Source organism: Canis lupus, chromosome 6 (assembly GCF_011100685.1).
Source record: "Canis lupus familiaris isolate Mischka breed German Shepherd chromosome 6, alternate assembly UU_Cfam_GSD_1.0, whole genome shotgun sequence".
In the NCBI taxonomy this organism is placed as follows: domain Eukaryota; kingdom Metazoa; phylum Chordata; class Mammalia; order Carnivora; family Canidae; genus Canis; species Canis lupus.
Genome location: NC_049227.1, coordinates 52,560,943 through 52,583,809, shown reverse-complemented (window position 1 = coordinate 52,583,809; position 22,867 = coordinate 52,560,943). Strand labels below are relative to the sequence as shown.

Genomic DNA, 22,867 nt, shown 5'->3' with positions numbered 1-22,867 from the left:
CTTATCTGTGGCATGCTTTTGGCAAGATATGCCTGATAGTCTAGGATGGCTATGGTAAAAACAAAATAAAACAAGATGAGAAAGAAAACCTGGGAACTGGATTTATGGGGCACGAATCTCTTAAAGAGTCATAAACTATGCAACTGAATATAAACTGGAGATATTTTACAGTTGCATCAGCTTCCTTTTGTGTGACAGAGCTACTGATGCTAGAGACTCTACATTAATCTAGGTTGAAGTACATCTTGATGCACCAAGATGGGACCTGGAAAACCATGTTGGGAGTCCTGCACCTCTCCCTGCTTACACCACACTTCAGGTTTACTTATGTCCTTGAACTTGTTAAGAAAGCTTGATGCAGATTATTACTCTAGTTGGTCTGAGTCTGATTTCACAATCCAATCTTCTGGTGAATTTGGTTACCAAGGAGATAAAGAAAGATCAAGAAAAAGGCAGTAAATTCTGCCTACCTACTCTTTTTTTAAATATATATTTTATATTTATTTATTCACGAGAGACACAGAGAGACAGAGAGGCAGAGACACAGGCAGAGGGAGACACTTGCAGAGGGCTCCCTGGAAGGAGCCTGACATGGGACTCAATCCCAGATCCTGGGATCACGTCCCAGGCCAAAGGCAGACGCTCAACTGCTGAGTTACCCAGGCGTCCCTGCCTACTCACTCTTGATCTCATCTTCCTTAATTTACTAAACAGTTTTTAACCTGTTTTGTACTTTTTAGTTTATATAGACTCACACAGTCAGTTGTGGAGAGCAGAGCAATTCTGATAGGTTTACAACTCTCTAGAATATATAAGCTAATTCTGCAATTATTCTTTTCTTTGGCAAAAAAAGTTTGCTGAAACCACAGGTTGAGGTTCCTTTTATTTATTTATTTTTTATTTTTTATTTTTTTGAGGTTCCTTTTAATACCTACTATGATGTTATAGGCTTTGGTTTTTTTTGTTTGTTTTTTGTTTTTGTTTGTTTTTTAAGATTTTACTTATTTATTCACGAGAGACAGAGAGAGAGAGAGGCAGAGACACAGGCGGAAGGAGAAGCAGGCTCCATGCAGGGAGCCCGATGGGGGACTCAATCCCGGGACTCCAGGATCACGCCCTGGGCGGAAGGCAGGCCCTGGGCGGAAGGCAGGTGCTAAACCGCTGAGCCACCTGGGCTGCCCTAGGCATTGGGTTTTAAAGCTTTTAAAGTTTTTAAGCTTTTAAAATGGAAGAATCTTGAGCAGAAATAAACATTTTTCCATGAGAGAGTTGTACAACACAGTGGATACAGTGGCCCCTAACTGTTTTATTGTGACACTACTGAGCTGCAAAAACAAGAAACACAATGCATGGGATAATTTAGAGGCTTAAATGCATTTACACAGGCATCACAAAATACATCTTTTCTAACAAGAAGAGAGTATTTTGATTTTACTTTTTCAAGATTTTATTTATTTATTAAAGAAAGTGAAAGAGTGCATGGAGGGGGGAAGGATAGAGGGAGCTGGAGAAGCTGACTCTCCTCTGACCAAGAAGCCCAATCCTGGGCTCCATCTCAGGACCCAGAGATCATAACCTGAGCTGAAGGCATCTAGATGTTTAACTGACTGAGCCACCCAGGCGCCCCAAGAAGAGTGTATTTTTAAATATTACTCATGATTGACGACATTTTCTTAAATCTGACTAACTCTTAACACTCCTCATATTAGATTTTGCTACAGTTAAGCATTCCTGGCTGCTGTCAGAGTAGCTCACAAAATTATCTTCTGTATAATTTTGGTGCCTTTGCAGTATCTTCTTCAATTTTCAAATCCCTCTTTATATAAATTCTGTTAAAACAAGGATCCTCTCTTCTAATCCTATTTCTAAAAATGTTTATTAATTTGTACCTTTTATATTACTTATAGTTTCTCTTTCTTTTTTTTAAAAGTCTTAGCTATCTTTTAAAAGACCGAAGAACAGGAACAATTCATTTTTTTCAATCTACTTCTAATGTTACATTGGTATTGTAATGTGATATATTTTTTAAAATTTAAAAATTAAAGTATTACTTATTTAAAAGCTATCAGTGGTAATCCTGAGGTGTATGTATGTATATATGTATAAATTATATATCTTGAATATTTAATTTTCATTTAAAGTCTTCCTATAAGGAAAATATTATTCAACATGATTCACCAATTTGATGCTTTGGATTAAGCACTGTTCTATACTTTGAATCAGATACAAGTTGAATGAACCAACCCATTTGAAGAAGCTTGCATTTTAATTTGTGGGGTGAGTATAAAGTAATAACTACCCTATGTGACAAGTGCTATTATACAGGAAGCATAAAAGCTATAAAATCTCACAGGAGGGAGACGTTAATTAGGAGGAAACTAAAGAAGCCGTCAAAGAAAAAATGACATTTGGAGCAGGCCTTGAAGGACAAGTTCACCTTTTTAAAAGAAAAAAAAAATTCTTTAAAAAATGACAATCATTTGTTTTTATATTAATTCATGCATGTTTTTCATTTATTCTTATCTTTTGGTATTGGTGCCTGACCAACATGCATATTTTTTAAAATTATGCAAATTACTTTTTAATATTGTCAATGTATAAGACAAGAAAAGAAGACACTGGAAAAGTGAGAGGAATATTACTAATGGGAGAAGGGCTTCTAGCTTTCACATTAAAGTTAATAGAGTAATAACACACTGCTATGTAATAAAGCTTGACAGTGATTTGATAATATAAATCTTTGCTGCTAATGATTTTATATGTCTACATCTGTATACACACACATATAGATATGTATATACATAAATACATATACATATGAATCATAAATGATTATTAAACCTTTTAAAGAGATACATAGTTTTCAGCTCTACAGATATTCCTAGTCAACATAATATACTCACCATCCTTCCCTTGGAATTATTGAAAATAGGTAAGCTTTTAAAGTATATAATCTTGGATGAGCACAGGCTTCTGTTGGCTCATGGACTATTTACAGGTTTTGTTTGTTTGTTGTGCTGGGTTTTTTTTTTTTGGTCCCACTTGCCATTTGAATTATCACATGCAGGGGAGAATTCTGACAACTTCATGTGCCAGTTACTTTGCTATCCATGTCTTGAATGCAGCAGATTTTTACCTTACCAACTGGTTGGGGTAACAAAACTGCAATTTGTTTCAAGTGTAATATTTCTAGACAGGGCCAAACTTTTCAGTATAGAGTTGCTGTCATTCCATGAGGAGATAGAGCTCTCCTATCCAGATTCCACATCATTCAGGTATCTATCTCTCAATGTTCAAAATACAGAATTTGGGGGATATAAAAAGCTTTCAGAAGCATCTAATTACAACAGTAATTTTACAGATGGGCATTCTCGGGCTAGGATATGTAACCTAGAACCAAGTTCTCCAACTTTTAGTTAAAAGCTTTTCAACTGTTCCATTCTACTTTCTCATGTGACATTGAATTTTCACCCTTTTCAAAAATGTAAACACACACAGATTCTTGAAATGTCATTCCCATGCTATCATTAAACTATTCAAGGTATACTTATTAATATCTTAGTATCAGGGGAGCCCCTAGCTGCCACTAATTAACTCTGTGTGCTGGGGGCAATTGTATATGTTTATTTTTTTTTTTAATTTTTATTTATTTATTATAGTCACACAGAGAGAGAGAGAGAGAGAGGCAGAGACATAGGCATAGGGAGAAGCAGGCTCCATGCACCGGGAGCCCGATGTGGGATTCGATCCCGGGTCTCTAGGATCGCGCCCTGGGCCAAAGGCAGGCGCCAAACCGCTGTGCCACTCAGGGATCCCTATATGTTTATTTATTTGTTTGTTTTCAGGTATCTTCATATTGCCCATCATGCTAACAGGTTCTGATTAGTTTCTGTGAAGAATACAAACTTAAATGATGTGCAGGTGCCAAATGTTGAAGTGCTGCTAAAAGTATCACCCTTAGTAAGTAAAATTAAATTTGTTAACATATAGAGGTTATTTTCTAAAAACAGTCCCAAGTTCACATTTCCTATATTTAACTATAGGAAAGCATTACTTACTGGTATAAAATGTATGCTTAGCCAGTAAGACGTAGATAATAGAACTATCAATGGATGTAGCTTAAACATCATCTGATATTAAAAATGTCTGCGGGGAGGCCTAAAGATTGTGCCATATACAGGATCCATTATGGGGTATTAGGAGTCAACAAAAAGTCACATTCTTACACATGAAAATATACTATTTCCAAAAAAAAAAAGGAAATGTATTATTTCAGAGTTACAGTAACAAATTTTTGACTGATTAGGCAACCTGGTGCTGTCATTTTTATTATTAAAAATAATGAAGTAGCATGAATTATCAAAATAGTTTCCCTCTGAATAGCTCAAATATGTGGAAATAGGCATACCAAAGGTAAATCAGTTAATATTTTGGCAGATGAACAGGGGGGAGCCAAAGGGCAACAGATAGTACTATAGAAAGCTCATTTATAATATGGCAGAATTAGAAATCCATGTTTTGCTGATATTGGGAAATTAAATACATGAACAACAGATTCTTAAAATTTGTGTGTGGGTTTGTACTATTAAATTAATTTTGTACCATATTCTTCTCAGTAATAATTAATAAGAACTACAAAGTCCTCCCATAACCTTATCCTTTAAATTTACCTACTCAAGCAGGTCTGTTGAGTCTTGACCTTCATGCCTCCTTTTAGGGATTCCCAACTGCCTAAAGCATTCTGGCAGTTTTATCTGATCTGTCAACAGCTTTTAATACCAGCATTTTGGGGGATTCTGTTATCCTGTGAAATTTAATCTCACCTATTTAAGCTTGCAGAAAGTACTGGAGGGAATTATTAACAGATTTTCCCTCATCTTCTTAGAGGATAGTGCCGAGTGATTGGCTGGTTTCCCTAAGGACCCAGTGCTGAGAAGCGCTAGTTTGTCAGTAGCATCCTATTTAGCATGTGTGTGAGGCCACAAGGGAGACTGAAAGACATTTGGAATCAGAATTACATCAATATGCTGACGATGCCTCCATATCTTTGTTTCATCAAACTTGTATCCCATATATTAATGCTTTCTTAACTAAGATGGAAAGTGCCCCCGAATAGTACACTGCTTATGGCTCTAATTAGACAGCTGGAAACTACATTGATGATATGTAAGAGCAGTGGATCAGCAGTCTGAGCATCACCAGGAAACTTGTTAAAAATGCAAATTCTCGGGTCCCTCCCATACCTACTGAGTCAGAAACTCTGGGACTAGGGCCCAGCAAGCTGTGTTTAACAAGCCCTCCAGGTGATTTTGATGCATACTAAAGTTTGAGAACATCTACATTCAAAAAATGGGATGTGGGTGTCACTGCTGAATCTATTGGGTGTTGCCTCCTACTTTAGCAGATTAAAGCATTTCTGGATCCAGTCACACTGTTCTTTCTTACTAACAACGTAACATTAAATGTAACTGGCTTCTATAATAATTCATATTTGCCAGGAAAGGATGAGAGAACTTTATATTGTTCTGCATTTCCCTCCCTCTAATACCATCTGAAAATCAGACTGAAGCTTTGCATATATGCACACTGACAGGCTTAATGAGGAGGACCTTTACCAACAAAAAAAATCATGTTATCCCCAAATTCCATCCAAGAGCCCAAACCCATTTAACAACACACACACATGAGAAAAACCCTAAATACCCATTTTTGCCATTCTTCACTGACTTTAAAGAAAACAAGCATAGTTGTAGTTTGAGTGTATTAGGGGTAGAAAGCATAGGAAGAATAGGAGAATTACAGAGAAATTGGGAATGATATTAAATCTTTCATGTTGGTTATCATTTTTCCTAGAATATATTCTCTCAAAACCCTGTCTTGAAGTACGAACTTCCTCTTGACTTTCCCATTTCATAAGTGTTAGCACTGCCTAGTCATGGGCTCTCTTCTGATGTACCAAAATCATGTGATGGACATGAGGCATTAATACCAGAACCTCTGGAAATACTAAAAGCCTCCAATCCCATAAAACATAGGCACTGGCCAAAAACCCAACCCTAAAATCTATGCATATTCTGATAATGTATTATGTATTATTCCTTCTCTCATGCTGAGGAATTTTGCCAAAAATTACCAAATTAACCTTCAAAGGCCTATTACTGTCATACTGATCTAACCTGGAAAGTACTGGCTCTTCTTAAAAAAAAAAAAAAAAAGGCTTTATTTATGTATTTATTTGAGAGACAGTGAGTGGGGGAGGAGGAGGGGCAAAAGGAGAGAAGAAGAGGGAGAGAGAGAATCTCAAGCAGACTTCCTACTGAGCATGGAGTCTCACGCTGGGCTTTATCTCACAACCTTGAAATTGTGACCTGAGCTGAAATCAAGAGTCCAACGCTCAACCAACTAAACCACTCAGCTGCCCCAAAAGTATTAGTTCTTTTAATGACAGAAGCCCTGGATGCCAATTCCCTTCAGGAAACATTCATTTCACAATTCTTTGCTGAATACTTTATATGCGGCACCACTGTGCTAGGCAGGGGGAAGAAACAAAGGAACCAAGATAGCTGACCATGGTCCCTGCCCTTATGGAGCTCACAGTCAAGGAATTTAAAGATCATATAAAAAATCTGGTTTCTTGTAAGCCAATAATAAACATTCAAACATTTGTTTTTGTGGTTTTAATTAGGCCTGAGATCCACCTGAGTTCTACTAAAGCTGTACTGCAGATGTGGGGCTTTGTTCCATAGACCCATTATTTTTCAACAGTTTGGAAACCATGGCTCAGCCCAGTGAACTCTGGCCTTATGATCAGCTATGCCTAGACTCTGATTCTTTCCATCCCATAAGCCAGTCCCACTGACTGATAGTCTACTCTTTTAATTAACTCCTGACAGTCTCCCTGCTTCTGAATCAAATCTCTTTAGTCAATTTTCAACAGAGCAGATGCTTTAAACTTTTAACTGAGATCTTGGTGCTTCCTTACTCAAAACAGTCCAGTGGTTTCCACTTTTATACAAAAAAAGTAAAGGCCTTACAAGACCTCACCCAGTGTGCCACATACTGTCCTCTCTTACACTGGTCCAGTCACACTGACTTATTTTTTAATATTCCTAGAAGTTTAACAGTGTTCTTCAATTGCCTTGCCTGGAATGTCTATATTCCCTCAATGTCTTCATTTCTATGCTCCAAAGTCATCTTATCAGAGAGGCCTTCCTGGGCTAACCTATATACATTGGCAAATCCTGCCACTTCTTCTACTGTACCCTCACCCCAAATAAAAATGCCCTCTACATTAATACACTTTTCTCCATAGCACTAATTACCTTTCAATATACTATTTATGTGACAGTTAATTTGTTTGATCATCAAGTGCCTTCCCTTACTAGGTACAGGCTGTATTAAAGTTTTCAAGACAATGCCTGGTACACAATGGGGTCAATGTATCCTGGTTGATAAGAAAGAAAGAAGAAAGAAGGAAAGAAGGAAAGAAGGAAAGAAAGAAGGAAGGAAGGAAAGGAAGGAAAGGAAAGGAAAGGAAAGGAAATGCATGGCCAGGAAACATGCCCGTCCAGGCAAGGAACCGGACCGTCCTTCACGTGCACGTCCCCCTTCCTCCTTCCTATTCCTCCCTCCCCCCCCTCCCTCCCTCCACCTCCTCCCTCCCTCCTCACCACCGCACCTCCTCCCTCCCGCCTCCCCCCTCCTCCCTCCCTCCCCCCTCCCTCCTCCTCCCGCCCAAGCAAGAAAGAAAGAAAGAAAGAAAGAAAGAAAGAAAGAAAGAAAGGAAGGAAGAAAGACTGCCTCTGCCTTCTAAGTAATTATCTGGTCTCATTTTTAGTGTGTATTCCACTGAGGGCAGGAGGAATAGACATCACTTATTTCTAGCTATCTGTGTTAACGGAAGATGGCTATAAGATAAAGTATAAACTGTCATTTCCATCCAGGGTCATCTTCCCTTCCAATTTTCACGGTGAAGTTTTTCTAATGAAAACTTCTTTGTTCAGAACTACAAGATTTAAAACATTTAGTTCAAAACATATGTGTCAACTATTTATTCTTTGCTGAGAACCTGTGTTCTGCATGGAGATACACAGATGAATAAAATTAGCTCCCATCCTTTTTGATCTTAGGCAAGTCACTTAATTTCAGTATGGATGTTTTCTTTTTATTTATAGCACAATGAAATCACACTGATTGATGCTATAGATCAGACTCCAGAAACAAACTCCCAAAATTATGTGACCATCTCCACCTTGGATTTTGGAAAAAAGTCTGAATGGGTACAATGGATTAAAAAAAAAAAAAGCCCAGAGAACAAAGTTGACATCTGAAATCCAATCATGAACCAGTGGTGATCTCATATCTTAGTGAGATTAATCTATTGTGGTTAATCTACGTGTGGCAAATTACCTATTGACTACAGTTATAATTTTTACCTGGTATACAGACTCCATATATATTAAGGCATTCTAAAGTAAATCAAATTCATACTGATTTGGATAACATGAGTAATTTATCTTTCTATAAATACATTTTGTTCTTATTCTCAGGACTAATATCCTTTATAAGGCATTATCTTCCGCTAATAGCATTAAAATTTGAGAAGTCCATGGTACATGTACCCAGCCAATGCCTCACCCAAGATTAGTCACCAGTGACTTGTAAGAATGAAATCATTTTAAATCTGTCATTTTAGTAAGTTAACTCATTATTAATTCTAAATAATGCTTACACGAGAGCTCTTAAAAAAAATAAATGGTAATCTCTTTGTTCTATTGGCTTCACAGCAAAATGAACTGACTTTAAGTATAACCAAGGCATATGACTTCGAATGCAGCTTGTAAACTTGGCTTATAGAGAATTCCAAATATCTCTAATTACCACATTCCCCTAATATCCTACATTTTGTGATGAGTACCTATTGTTCACGAAACGAAAACTTAGCACATTCCACTGTTACTAGTTAAATACAATACATTTCAAAGATACTGACAGTAAGAAAAAGAAGCACTCAGTACCGATAAAAATAAATTTCTCATTTTATCCAAATAAAGTATTATAAAATAACTTTCTTTTACTTTGAATGTCTGAATTAGAAGAAAAAAGAAAAAAAACCTTGGTGAGCCTGGAAATTTTTAAATTTGCATTTCACAATTTCAAGAACATTCTAATGATTTAACTAGGAGACTGCACATTAACAGTTTCATCTCCTAAAATCCGTCACATTACAACTCCATATTTTCTGATGGTTCCATTTTACCTCCTCGGGGACAGCTCTTATATTAACAAAGCCTTTTCTGAAGACGATGAACACGCGGCGGGCTCCACAACATAGAGCGGATGTTGCACAGTCAAAAGCAGTGTCTCCAGCTCCGAGTACAATCACGACTCCCCGTATCGATGGCAATGGAGAGTGACAGGCGCACATTCCTGAATGATGAAAGGAAAACCCCATTTTCAAGTAGAGAAACCATTTCTGCATGACAGCTCAAAAGATACTTGTACTCAAAGCAGTGTAAAATTGCATCTTGCAGTTTTCGAGGATGGAGTGTCACTATCAAATTATTCTGCTTCATTGAAAGACAGTTTTATTCCCATTTTAAAAATATGCTCATATATGTAATTTCATAGTCAGTACCTTTAACTTCTTTTTCCTTCTAGAAGGATAGCTACAACACATTTTGAAGAGTTTAGGTCATAACAAACGAATCAATCAATTAAAACATGCTTGGTCAAAGTCAGATACGTGTTTTTAACTTGGTGTCATTAAGCTTCTGTTTGTTAGAAGAAAAAAGTGATCATCATCTGGGTAAACATAATTCACAGCATTTCATGAAAATACTTTATTTAGATATTATTCTATAGGATTTCTAACATATAGCCCCACTATATATCATATTTTGGAAACTGAAAATTTACGCACTGAATAAATGCTTTCCATGTAACTGAAGAATTTTTAACAACTGTTTTCTTGATATAGTTAAAATGAACTTTCTCCTTTACAGTTTTTCCCTGGTTTTGTTTGTAAAATAGAGCTATAAAAGAAATATGACTTTCTAAATGTCCATTTCTCAAGGACATGTATATGGGGATTAGATGTCTATATGAAGATTCTTGTAAAAAAAAGTAAAATGAGGGTTTCTCTATGTGTTAGGTGTCACTGTGTTATCAGACTAAATAAAACTACTGACAAGCTAAATTATTTTATTTTATTTTATTTATTTATTTATTTATTTATTTATTTATTTATTTTATTTATCAGAGAGAGGCAGAGACACAGGCAGAGGGAGAAGCAGGCTCCATGCAGGGAGCCCGATGTGGGACTCGATCCCGGGACCCCAGGATCACGCCCTGGGCTGAAAGCTAAATTATTATAAATGAAATTATACCATGGGAAGCATAGGCCTATAATCTCTATAAGTGTAATTATTTTACTTGGAAGAGTACGTTTGGAATTACAGTGTACCTGTAATCCTCAAAAATATGTTATATGTGCTATGATCTTCCTTAGAAAGAGCTGCAAGTATAGAATCCCCTTCTCCAAGTAGGAGGAAGGTGGAGACAGTAAACATGTTTAGCTATAAACTTCTGCAGAATGATCTAATAGAGAAAGCTTCTTATCTTTTTAGCTTACAGGTTAAAAAAAGTAAGTTTATATCTTTTTACATATAATTAGATGACTCTCATCCAACCAAAGCATCGGGCTGGTTTACCTTCTGGTTGCTCCTCTTAGGTTGTATGAAGTGATATTATACACAGAGCCTACATACTAGGATCTGTCTATTAAAGTGTTTTCCTTTAACTTCATAAAATTGCTGTCTCTTTCTGCCTGCTTAGACACAAATTATGTAAGATATGTGAAAATTTATCCTATTTTAAAATTAAGGAAAAAAATATATAATGTAAGATAGTTCCTAAAATAAAGTTCCTGCTATTTAAGAACATCTTTCACTGTTTAAGACTCTCACTTTGAAGCAATTTAACATGATGTAGTATATAGACCTCTATATGAAAGAGTGAAAAAACCCTTATGATGATGTTTGATTGAAGACTGAACAAATGGTTGATCCTGGAAAACCATTACATCATACTTGTTTTTAACTTTATATTGGCATAGCAAAAATGGTTTGAGATCGGAACACTGTCCTCCTAAGTCTGGATTTAATACAAATTTATGATACATAAACAACAAAGGCAACATTAAGAATAAAAAACAATGTTATACCTGCTTTACTGCTTTTGGCTACCAGTGGCAAAAAGTCTTTGGATGTATAAAATCCATGGTTCTGCGTCAGGTCTTTGAAGATACTGTTTTTATTGGGGTCTGGCAAACCTAAATAATACAAATTTATAAAATCTTGTTAACAGAATAAGGGATTTTTCCTACTGTGTATTTTTAAAAAGTAGAAAGCTAAGATCATTAAAATAACGTGGTTCGGGGCGGGGGAGAAATCTTATAAGCAGATCAACATAAAAATGTATATAACATTGTTACAGACCTTAGTGTATACCTTTACTATATAACTAAGCACACATCATATATCATGTATTCAAGTACACATATAGGTATATAGAAACATGGATACATACACATATATATACATACAGCGTTAAAGGGAAAATCAGGCTATATTAGTTCCTCATGTCATAAATAAAAATAAGTTTCTAGCATATTAGAGTGCTAAATATAAAAATATAAAAAAAAATCACAAAACTAAAACACCATATGGATACATATGAATCTAGTTCCTGGTTATGACAGATAATTCTAAGAAAAAATTTAAAAACTTGAAAGAATATATGTATTTTACCACAAAAAATACTTGATTAACTAGAGCAATATTTTAACTAATTAAAGATCTTTACTATATAAAGAAGTTTTTCAACTTCAGTAACATATAAGCTTCTCAATAGAAACATAAACAACAGATAACAAAATAGAGATATTGAAAAATATAAATAACTTCTAAGCACCAACATTTTAACTATATTAGTAATTTAAGAACTATAAATTAAAACAATGAGATATTATCCTGTTTATTAAGAAGTAAAGGCTTTAAGAAAATTAGACTATGTGGCAAGGTGAAGATGATACTTGTTATATTCTTGATGCAAATACACATTGGTGCTCAATTTCTAGAAAATAGTTTTGAATCTATATTAAGTAAACACTAAGACATGGAAATAAAGATTTAATGTGCAAAAATGGTCAAGACAGAGAGAGAGAATGAGGGAAAACCAAAATGTCAATAAAATGAATAGAACACAATGCAGCCATTAAAATGAATATTTAAAAAAATAACACTGGACTGTAGTCAAAATACAGTGTTAAATGAACTACTAGCAGGATACAAAACTCCATATAGTAGGACTCAAGTTTTATGAAATCTGAATGGTGATCATTTCTGGTGGTGGAACTGTGGATAGTCTATTTTTTTCATTATTTCTTTATTTTCCAAAATTTCAACAACATGCATGCACTAAGCACATAGTTAGGAAATAATTACCAAAATTCTGAAAAGAAAATGAATAGCAGACTAAATTTTTTCAAAGCATAAACAAAGCAAATCTGATAACAATCACTGCCCCCCAGCCACTCGCACTACCATAGAAGAGTAGAATTAATTCATCTCAATTCCACAAATGCAGGAGAAAGCTTATACTTCAACTTTACTTACTTCCCCAAATTCTGGGTTATCCTAGAGGTAAGATTTCATTTTATTGTTAAGTGAAGAGCAATGAGTAGTTGTTGGTGGACATCTAGAGTAATAAGAATGGCCCAAGAATGACTTTGGTACGATAAGGTAGATGTCATACGAAATCTGAAAGCTGAAGGTGTTTGTGGAATGAGTGGAAGTGTAACCAACAAAAGACTGCTGTTGTCCCTTCAAATTAAATCAAACATTTTCCTTCCCTGTACAGCATGACTTCCTCTCAAATATTTGCCCTTTGCTCATAGATTATTAGTTTAAGATCACTTGTTATTAAAAGTATTTTATTTATCTAGGAAGGTGAGGCAAGTCACTTGACTTATCTTTGGTTTGGCTTCTTTTTTTTTTCCTTGTAAGTTTTTACTTAAATTAACTGGAATGTTAGTTAACATAGTGTGCTTTGGCTTCTTTATAAATGAAATGTGAGAAGACTGTTTCCTCATTTTCTGACATAAAGGATTACTCTTTAGGTATATTTATAACATGGAAACTATTACATAAATGTGTGGTTATCTATATAATTCTTTAGAAAGATTGGGATAGAGAAGTCACAGTTACATAAAAATAGCTGAATATGTACTTGAAGACTCTAATAACAAAACAATTTCTCTTGAAAGCTATTAAAAATGACTATAGTTTTAGCTACACCTGGTTAGTCTACCCAATACATACATATGCTACATACCAAAATTTAAATAAGGACCTGCCTCCCCTCTTATATATACCACTGTATGACAGAGATAGCATATGTTCTATAGCACTTCATTTTCCTGTAAAAAAAAAAATCACACACAAGAAAAATAACCTGCAGTGCTATGAAATATCAAGGAGATATGATAAACAAAAATCTTTAAAGCAGATCAAAAACAAAGCACAGAAAATGCATGTGGCAGATAAAAGTTCCACACTTACTGTCAATCAGGTCTAAAATCCTCCCTTTACTCACTCCTAATCTGAGGTTTTTTCATTACTTGCCATGGTTAAGGCAGAGAGGGAAATTTATATCTGTGATTACTTTCTATAAACCCATTGCTAAAATGACTTCGTGGGGTGCCTGGGTGGCTCAATTGGTTAAGAGGCTGCCTTGGGCTCAGGTCATTATCTCTGGGTCCTGGAATCAAGCCCTGTGTGTCAGTCTCCCTGCTTAGCGGAGAGTCTGCTTCCTCTCTGTCTACATCTACCTCTCCTCCTCCTCCTGCTAGTGCTCTCTCTCAAATAAATAATAATAACAATTTTAGAATAAAATAAAGAAAAATAACCTTTCTAAAGAAATCCAAGACATTCTTATCGAATACACCACTGGATCTATGGAGAAGACTTTTCCTATCCTGCAAGGACTATTTTACAAGAAAAAAGCTTCGGTAAAATTTAAATTTCATTTTTCTCACTTGGATCAAGAGATTGACAAGGACAAGTGAATTTCCTGTGCTTTTACTCCATTCTGCATTTATCCCTCTAATGAATTTAACATTTACTGGATCAGATTCTTTCTGTAGGTGTTCAAGAGGGCACTGGTTAGATGTCCTGACTTATGGATAATGGCTTTAAGGAGAGAAAAAAAATGAGTCAGAAACTGGACAGGCTCATAATGTTATTCCTGTAGTCTATTTAGCCACACCTCAGGATACACATATTTTTAAAGTCTCAAGGTCCATTGAGCTCTTCTTGCCCGTGTGGGTGACAGGTCATCCCTTATGACCTAGGGCAGCACATCTGAAGCTCTCCTCACAGACAGTTTGGTAGTCTGGCCCAGCTGGCAAAAGTACCCTAGCATCTGCTAACCATGATGCTGTGCAGTGATTAAGAGCAGGACCTTTGTTATTAGCCAGACTTGGTGTGAGGTCTTCCTCTCCCATTTACCAGCTCTGTGATCTTGTGTGAGTGCCTGTGATTATATGTACTTAGCTAGACTATCAAATGATCTGATCAAGCACTAATCTATGTATTGTCATGAAGGCATTTTGTAAATATGGTTAACATCTATAACCAGTTGACTTTAAGTAAAGGAGATTACCTTGACAATGTGGGTAGGACACATCCAATCAGTCAGTGGAAAGGCCTTAATAATAAAGCTGAAGTTTCCCTGAGGAAGAAGAAATCCTGCCTGCAGGCCCAGCCCACAGATTTTGAATTTGCCAGCTCCCACAATTACATAAGCCAATTCCCTGAAATAAATTCTATAATATGATATATCTATATCTATATGTCTCTTAATGATTCTGCTAGGGACAACAGTTATCTTCTTTCATTGATGTGAGATTTAAAGGAATCTATCCATCTGTCTTAAGCATTGAGACTGCATAGTCAATGCTCACTAAACATTAGCTATTAATATTAAGATAGATTTATTTATTATGTAGTTATCAATTCCGTCAAATTTCACATCTTATGGCAAGGAAAGAAAAGAGTTTAAAGTATTAAGCCTTAGCAAATTTAAACAAAGTGCTACAAAAGAAAAAAAAAGAAAAATGAAGCAATCTTAAGTGAAATATGAAAGATAATGAAACTTGCAAATACCCATCTATCAAAGAAGATTTCCATGAGAGTAGGTGGCATATTAATAAATAAGGTATGTGTCTCTATCAGAATGATTTCAAAATGATGCTGAAATGACTTTTTAATTCACCTTTCAGTGGGAAGAAGGAGGTTTATGAATAAAGAAGAATTGACAAAGATTTGACAAACAAAACAGCTCAGCTTAGTAGATGTACAGTGTTCTCTGTCTTTCAAGAAGGCCAGATAGTTTCTATGTTTTTCTAGAATAGTTAATGAAGTTTTTGGTGTTTCAACATGTATCTATACAAAGGAACACCACCTTATGAACTACTGCAAAAATGGGGGCACCTGGGTGGCTCAGTGGGTGGCTCTGCTTTCGGCTCAGGTCATGATCCCCGGGGTCCTGGGAGTGCATCCCGCATCAGGCTCACTTTTGGGACCCTGCTTCTCCCTCTGCCTGTGTCTCTGCCTCTCTCTGTGTGTCTCTCATGAATAAATAAATAAGATCTCAAAAAAAAAATTGATCTCAAAAAAAGATTATTGCAAAATGATAATTTTCAGCTTCTCCTAAAATAAAAAAAGTCTGCTTACATTATAGAAAGTCTAATTAAACATATATTGATGATTTATATTATAGTCACTGTTCTAAATGCCTAGCATATAGGTAGGTGGTTTTTATACATTCATTTAATTCTCAAAACAATTCTATGAGACAACTGACATTTTCTGCATTTTTTTTTTATTTTCTGCATTTTTTGAGACACATACAGGTTAATAAGTAACTTTGCCAACAGTCACAGAACAAATAAGTAGCAAGCAGTACCAATTTCTAACCTGGACAGTCTGGTTATACAGTCTATGTGTTAACTTCAAAATGTTGCCTTTTTCATATAAAATGTTATAATTAAGCCCTGTTTTAATGTACTGCTACTTAACAAGTGATATCTAAATCATTTAACATATATGCATTCAATGCCTCACTGTAAGGCTAATGATACACACAGCACAGAATGTGTCTGTGGCCAGGTTCCAATCTAGTGGTAGAGAAAAGATAGGCTGCTTTTCTAGGCTGTATCTTTGTTTTGTGATTATTTTCTCTAGTACAATTCCTTTTTGAATTGTTTTCCTTCTTAAGTGTATTCCTCTTGGGTATCTGCTGGTTATTTTTTCAATATTTGATATTCTTTGAAATGTGTATCTCTTCTTTGTTTCCAAAGCACCTCTCTGGAACAACAATAGAATAAATAACAGCAGTGTATATAATAAATTTCTGCACAACTTCAATGAACATTAATAGGATATTAAATATTCTGTTTCATGTCCTCATCTAGTATGTATTGAAGGAGAAAGAAAGAAGCTTTTAAGGCTGGGTTTTCACAGATATGGTAGGACATGTTTAAGAACTCCCGAGAGCTTATAATGTCCACCTGTGTTACTTCACGGGCTCACTTATTTGGTGTTAATTGAATGGAACAAGCATTCATGTGATGCCTCTCATTCTCAGTGGCATCCACTTGAATGACAGCTAAGCCGTCCTGGGAAAGACAGTGATCAGATATACCCATCACTGGAGAAAGCCTCACGAATCCCACAGACATAGAACACTGAGAGACTGTCTCAAGTTCCTGGCAAAAGACTATAGCTTACTGAAATGGGCTCACAGAAACGGGGAGAGAGCATACCAAACTCTCTACGGGTATATCAATTCTTGTTATTCCACACTAGTGTTTTTTCAGTAAGAAGATGTTAGTAAACAAATAAAATCCCACTGATTATGTCACTATTCACAAGTGGCTAAAAACAGAAAATGGAGTCTAATGGCAAATATCCTAAGTTTTTCACTTTTTCAAGTACTTTTGTACCTGAGATTTCACTTTCTTGTCACAGAAGAAAGCATGTTGTGTGCTCACAGTCCTCATTCCCTAAGCCTACTTTGGGAAACAATGCTACAGGAGGAAGAACATTGAAATGTGAGATTACACATGGATTCATTAAACAAACCCTAACCGAAGCTATCTACCTCAGCCTATCTACCACAGCCATCCATGCATGTCCTTGTAAAAGAAATGTGCCTGTGTAAACATTGCTTTTCTTTATTTTGGTTATTAGACCTTTTAAAAAATCTTAATGTCAACTGACTTCTGTCATTATTGGTAAACAGAGTATATGAGTAAGAACAAAACCTCCTAAAGTCAGACTTTCTGCATTAAAATTCTAGTTTTAGCACTTACTAGCTATCATGACCTTGGGCCAGTAAATTACTCTTTCTGAGCAACAGAGACCTCATCATATGATTGTTAGGAGAATAAAATGAATACAAATGGGAAGCTCTTTGCACAGATATGAAAGGTTTCCTTTTATTTGCATTTTCTCCCTTAAAAAAGCCTTTGTTTGATATGATAAAATGATACATTTGGATAGATGTAAATTAAATGTTCATCTAATCCATGATATGCACAATTAATATTATTACAGATTTAAGTGGTCAATGTTGGGGAGATTGATATCAGAGTCCACAAAACTTAGCAACCTTGGCTAGAATAAAAGACTCTGGCCAAACCAGGGTATTCTGACCTCATTCATTGTACAGATTACAATGGACTCAAACCACATGTGTTTCAAGATCAGGAAAGTAGCAAGATTAAGACCCTCTAATGTTTAACTTGGCATTCAAATAGGAGTTTAGAGTAACATCATGACTCCAAGAGCACTGACCTAGGAGTCTGAAGAACTGGGTTCTAGTTTCACTATTTCTCCTTTCTAGCTGTACTCAGATAAAATTACTTAATACTATGGTCCTCAAATTCCTTGGTTTTAGAATGAAAATAACTCTCCCTAACGTATAGAGTTGTTCTGAAAATTAGAAAAGTGCACATAAAGCACTCTGGTCAATCTAAAACACCATTGAAATGTAGTTATTATTACTATCTTGGGTAAAGTATAAAAACCATGGGAAACAAAGCCTCACATGATAAAAAGATTCACAGTAAATACTTCCAAAACAGAAGCTATTGCAATTAATCATAAAAAGACACTTAAGTAGTTATATGTAAGATATGTGAATATAGGAATAAAATAATAAATATATGTATTTATGGATGCACCTATGTATCTAGATGTGTTTCTATACCTATTAGAAAAGGTGAACTACTCTTATATCAAGCCCAAACTGTTCAGATTACAACATAGAAGTAAAATACGCCTTTCAAGGACCTAAGTATTTCAGAATTCCAAAATGGATTATAAAGGTTTTCATCTGCACTTAAAAATCACTTATATGATTCAAAGGATTTATATCTTATTTCCAAGGGACAACAGTGCCATATGGGTTATCATTCTAGATCTATATATTGACTAGAAAGAGAACAGATCAATGATGCCCTATTGTGCTTCTTTTCTCAATAAAACTCCCTATCTTTTCCCCAACGCCCCACTGTAAATACGTTTAGTTCAGACTGAACTCAGAAAGAATGGAGTGATTCAATATAACACATATGAAATCAGATCACCATGCATCACAATAGTGTTCATTTCATTGATTTTTCAAATCCCCATTAAACATCTGTTTCATGTAACTGCTGTCTAGTTTCTCTCTCAATGTGACCACATGCCTTAATCGTGTGTATCACACAATCGGTTAGAGCATAACAAGATGAAGACTTTAGAAAAATGTTATGAATGAAGTCACCATCTCAAATCATATTTTTTCCCATTACATATGGTATTTTTCTATACAGACACATGTAACAGATAATGAAATCCAGAAGCAAGAGAAGTACTAAGTGTCCATACAATTTTGAAAATCTGATAGATGCAGAATTAAGGTCTTCTTTTGTATTAAGTCATTAAACAGTAAATTTTAAAAAGCCTCAGAGAAGAGAATGAAATAACCAAAGATGATACTTCCTACAGTGTTGTTACAGATGTACTTTAGTTCTTTTTTATGACTTCATGTAGAAGATATACACAAATTTTATCACACCAATGAGATCAATTCCTATAACTTTGTATTAGAACTGAATACCGAGCTCCAACTCCAAGTAGTATGTACGAGTGAAAAACAATATAAATATATTAAGAAAGCAATGTATTCACAAGTGAAATAATATGAAATAAACTGATTCTAAGTAGTTAAAAGTTTTCTAGAGAACTTATAACTTATCATAAAATATCCAGCAGTTCCATATAACAAAATGAGATGATGGTTCATTGTGCATTTTGGTCTCCAATGTTTTGTTCCCTTTATACATTTGGAATAAAATAGAGGACAGAGATTATTTTAATTGATAAAATAATGCCCAAGAATTCAAAAATGGACAAAATATCCTTGAATGTATTTTACATTCTTGACAAATAATTCCTTATACTCAGGATCCATCTTATTTATTTTTCTTTTTATATAAAAGGATATATGAAAGAACCAAACCAACAAATTACTGTACCAAAAAAAAAAAGATTAAGTATTTTTCTTTACACTTTTGTAATATTAAAATTTTCTTATAATTAGCCAAAGTTACTTTAGTAATTAAATTTTAATTTTAATAGAAACATAAGATCTCGTTAAAATCTCTCTTCTAGAAAAGATATATTAGTGCAATTTCCTATTTCTGTCACAAAACTCTTCCTAGCACTTTGATTTTTGGTAATATTTATTAAAGCTTTATCTCTTGGACCTCTTTCTCTTCATTCCCCTCTCTGCTCTTTTCTCTGTTTCCAACTCTCATTTGGCTTTTGCTATAAAACAATTTCCTTAAATTTTAATCTTCACATCACGAAGTAAGGGTAAGCAAAAAAAACCTCAAACAATATGCCTCAGGCAAAGGTTTTTTTCCTTAATGATTGGAATTCTTAGATGTGTTAGGAAATTACTATTTAGGACTATGTAAGTATACTATATTCCAAAGTAAAGAAATCATTAATAATAAAATACTAAAAAGGAACAGTTATATTACAAAATAAATCTACCAGGCTTACAAAGAAAACAAATTTGCAACAGCCACCTGCTGTGGAGATGAGGCAGTAATCTCAACAGCAGGAAATAAAAGGGAAGAGAGGAGAAAAATACAAAAGCACAGACATTAAAAAAGTAATTAAAACACTTATCTCCATCGACATACATAACGAAAAAAAAACCCTCAACCAACCACCTAAAAACATACTCTATTGAACTGCACAGCAGGAAACAGCATTAAAGCTGCCACCATAAACACACATTCTGTAGAAGGGAGAAGACCCCTTTAAAAATGTAATCTCAAAAGTATCACTAATGTGTTAATCACCAGTAAAGGTACCATACATTCATTGCATTGTATTAGTTACTTTCTCAAAGGTATTTATAAAAATTGTACTTTAATATTTTTTTATTCAAATAAATTCTTAGATACAAGCACTGGTAGCCTTTTTATTTGTAATTGTTTTAGAGAATTTACAACTATATTGTGAGGCCAAGGTATTCTGTATCAAAAACTTTAATAATTTTTAACATAACATGCGTTTGGGTGATATAGTTAAACTGTTTCCTTTAAAGCCAAACGGATCCTTGCTATATTACTGGAATAAAATAAGGTGAAACATAATGCAAGAGCCAGGGTCATGGATTAAAACTGAAATGAAAGCTAAGAATCATTTTGAGTTACCCAAGGATGCTCTGGCCTTCAGAGCTCTACAAAGTGAAACAATGCAAGCCTGAGGAAGCAAGTGGCAGGCTTTAAAATAAAGATCACGCACTAACTGTGCTTGGTGACTCTCTCAGCTGCTGGAACTTGGTTTCTGTGTCTGTGTGATTCTCCCCAGGCATGTCTGCGAAACAATGGAGAGCTGCTTGCTTCCAAATCAGAAGACCTCCAACAGATTCCTGACTCTCTTACTTATCAGTTATTAGGTATAAGTTTATCTCCAAGTCATTAAACCTCAGCTTATCTCTAAAATGAGAAGAGTTACAAAAATGTATTTTTTTATAAAACTGTGATGCAGACAAGTAAGCATAATATACTCTATATTGTTGAAATAATTTTACAAGTTACAAGAAAATGCAAATTAACATCATAGATATTTATTATACTCCTATGATAATTCTTTTATCTTGCAATGATACACCTCAGAGTCATTTCACTTTATGCTTTTCCACTTATACATAAGCAATACATTTCTGTGCAAATTTATCTTACTCTGAATCACTACTATAATTCTGTAAATTTTACAAGAAAACACCTATCTCAATACATTTTTTTCAAGAAATCTGCATGATGTAGAAAAAGTTTAATTTATTTCCATCCTTAATTATACATGTTTATTTAGTCTTCCTAACATGTTGCTGAGTAAGAGTCTCAAAATTAGAATACTTTTCTAGGAATTCAGGAAATTCCCTGAAGTAATTGCTCTCCAAAAGACATTTTTTAAAAAGATTTTATTTATTTATTTGACAGAGAGTGAGCTAGAGAGCACAAGCAGGGACAGAGGCAGAGGGAGAAGCAGACTCCCCGCTGAGCATTGGGCTTAATCCCAGGACTCCAAGATCGTGATCTGAGCCAAAGGCAGATGCTTCACTGACTAAGTCACCCAGGTGACCCTCCAAAAGACATTCTTGATGGATAGAAATGGTCAACCATTTCAGAAACATGTGATTGACCTTGACCTTCAGTTTGTTCATCTACACAAATAGGGAGATAATCTAAAAATGGAGTTCCGAACATTGCCTGAGTTTCTCAAGAAAACCAAGGCTATCAAAAAAGTACATTTTTGCATATGTATTATAGGGGAAGAAGAATTTTTCCTTTAACTGCCTAGGTTTCTTCTAACTCTTCTATTCACCAATTTGACATAAAACAGATTAACAGGAGGAAAACAAACTTAATCACATACACACAGGAGCCCCCTCATAGGAATGTGAAACCCACAGGAAGTCAGGCTTATATGCCATCCTGAATTAACTAAAGAAATAGGGGTCTGAGACTCTGAAGGAGAGAAAGATAATTTTGTAGGAAGATGGGAAGAACAAATGTTTGGTAAACAAATGTTTGCTATAGCCTATAACACAGAAACAATGGGACACAGAGAGGAATTTGACCTCCAAGTCCTGCTGAGCAGCACCCCTGCCCCAAAAGACAGCTAGAACATATTTTTTGTAGTTATCTCTAGTGATAATTCTTTTCTTTGGATTAGGCCCTCTAATTATTTTTATGTAGTTAGGTAGGAAGTAAAAGCTGTTCTAGAGTTTTTTGGGCCTTGACCGATACCAGCTCAAAGTAATCCACATGCTAAAGCGACACATTTTGGGGAGGCCCATTCTGAGCCCCTTCAATATCATTTAACTGTGTATGTGTACAGAGGGTCTATACCTTTCATTACGTTCTCTAAGTGACTCAAAAATGGTTAAAGAATCACATTCACCAAGATTAAATCAATTACTATTTATCCAAGTGCCATTCCAAATGCCCAGCATGTGCCTGTAAATGCCAAAATGCAATGTAATTATCCACACTTGACAATGACTACACACCATGAATAAATTCCATTGTATACAAGAATTTGTAAGTATGTTAGGCCTGATGTAAGAGAAAGTAATGGTTTTGATGTTAAAGATAACTCTGTTCACATAATTACTCCTTTATGTATTAGCTATGTAACCTTGCATAATCATAGTTACTTTAAGTCTCAATTTC

At 35.0% G+C, this 22,867-nt stretch overlaps 1 protein-coding gene across 4 annotated transcripts in view; it reads right to left on the bottom strand.

Moving 5' to 3' along the window:
- DPYD (dihydropyrimidine dehydrogenase) overlaps positions 1-22,867 on the bottom strand; it is a 791,077-nt gene that overhangs the window by 440,121 nt on the left and 328,089 nt on the right. For all 4 annotated transcript variants that reach the window (XM_038541239.1, XM_038541240.1, XM_038541241.1 and 1 more), the window contains 2 exons: positions 11,225-11,332; positions 9,260-9,429 (listed from right to left, as the gene is read on the bottom strand). In XM_038541239.1, the coding sequence (XP_038397167.1) occupies positions 9,260-9,429; positions 11,225-11,332 (278 nt within the window). The remainder of the gene's footprint in view (positions 1-9,259; positions 9,430-11,224; positions 11,333-22,867) is intronic.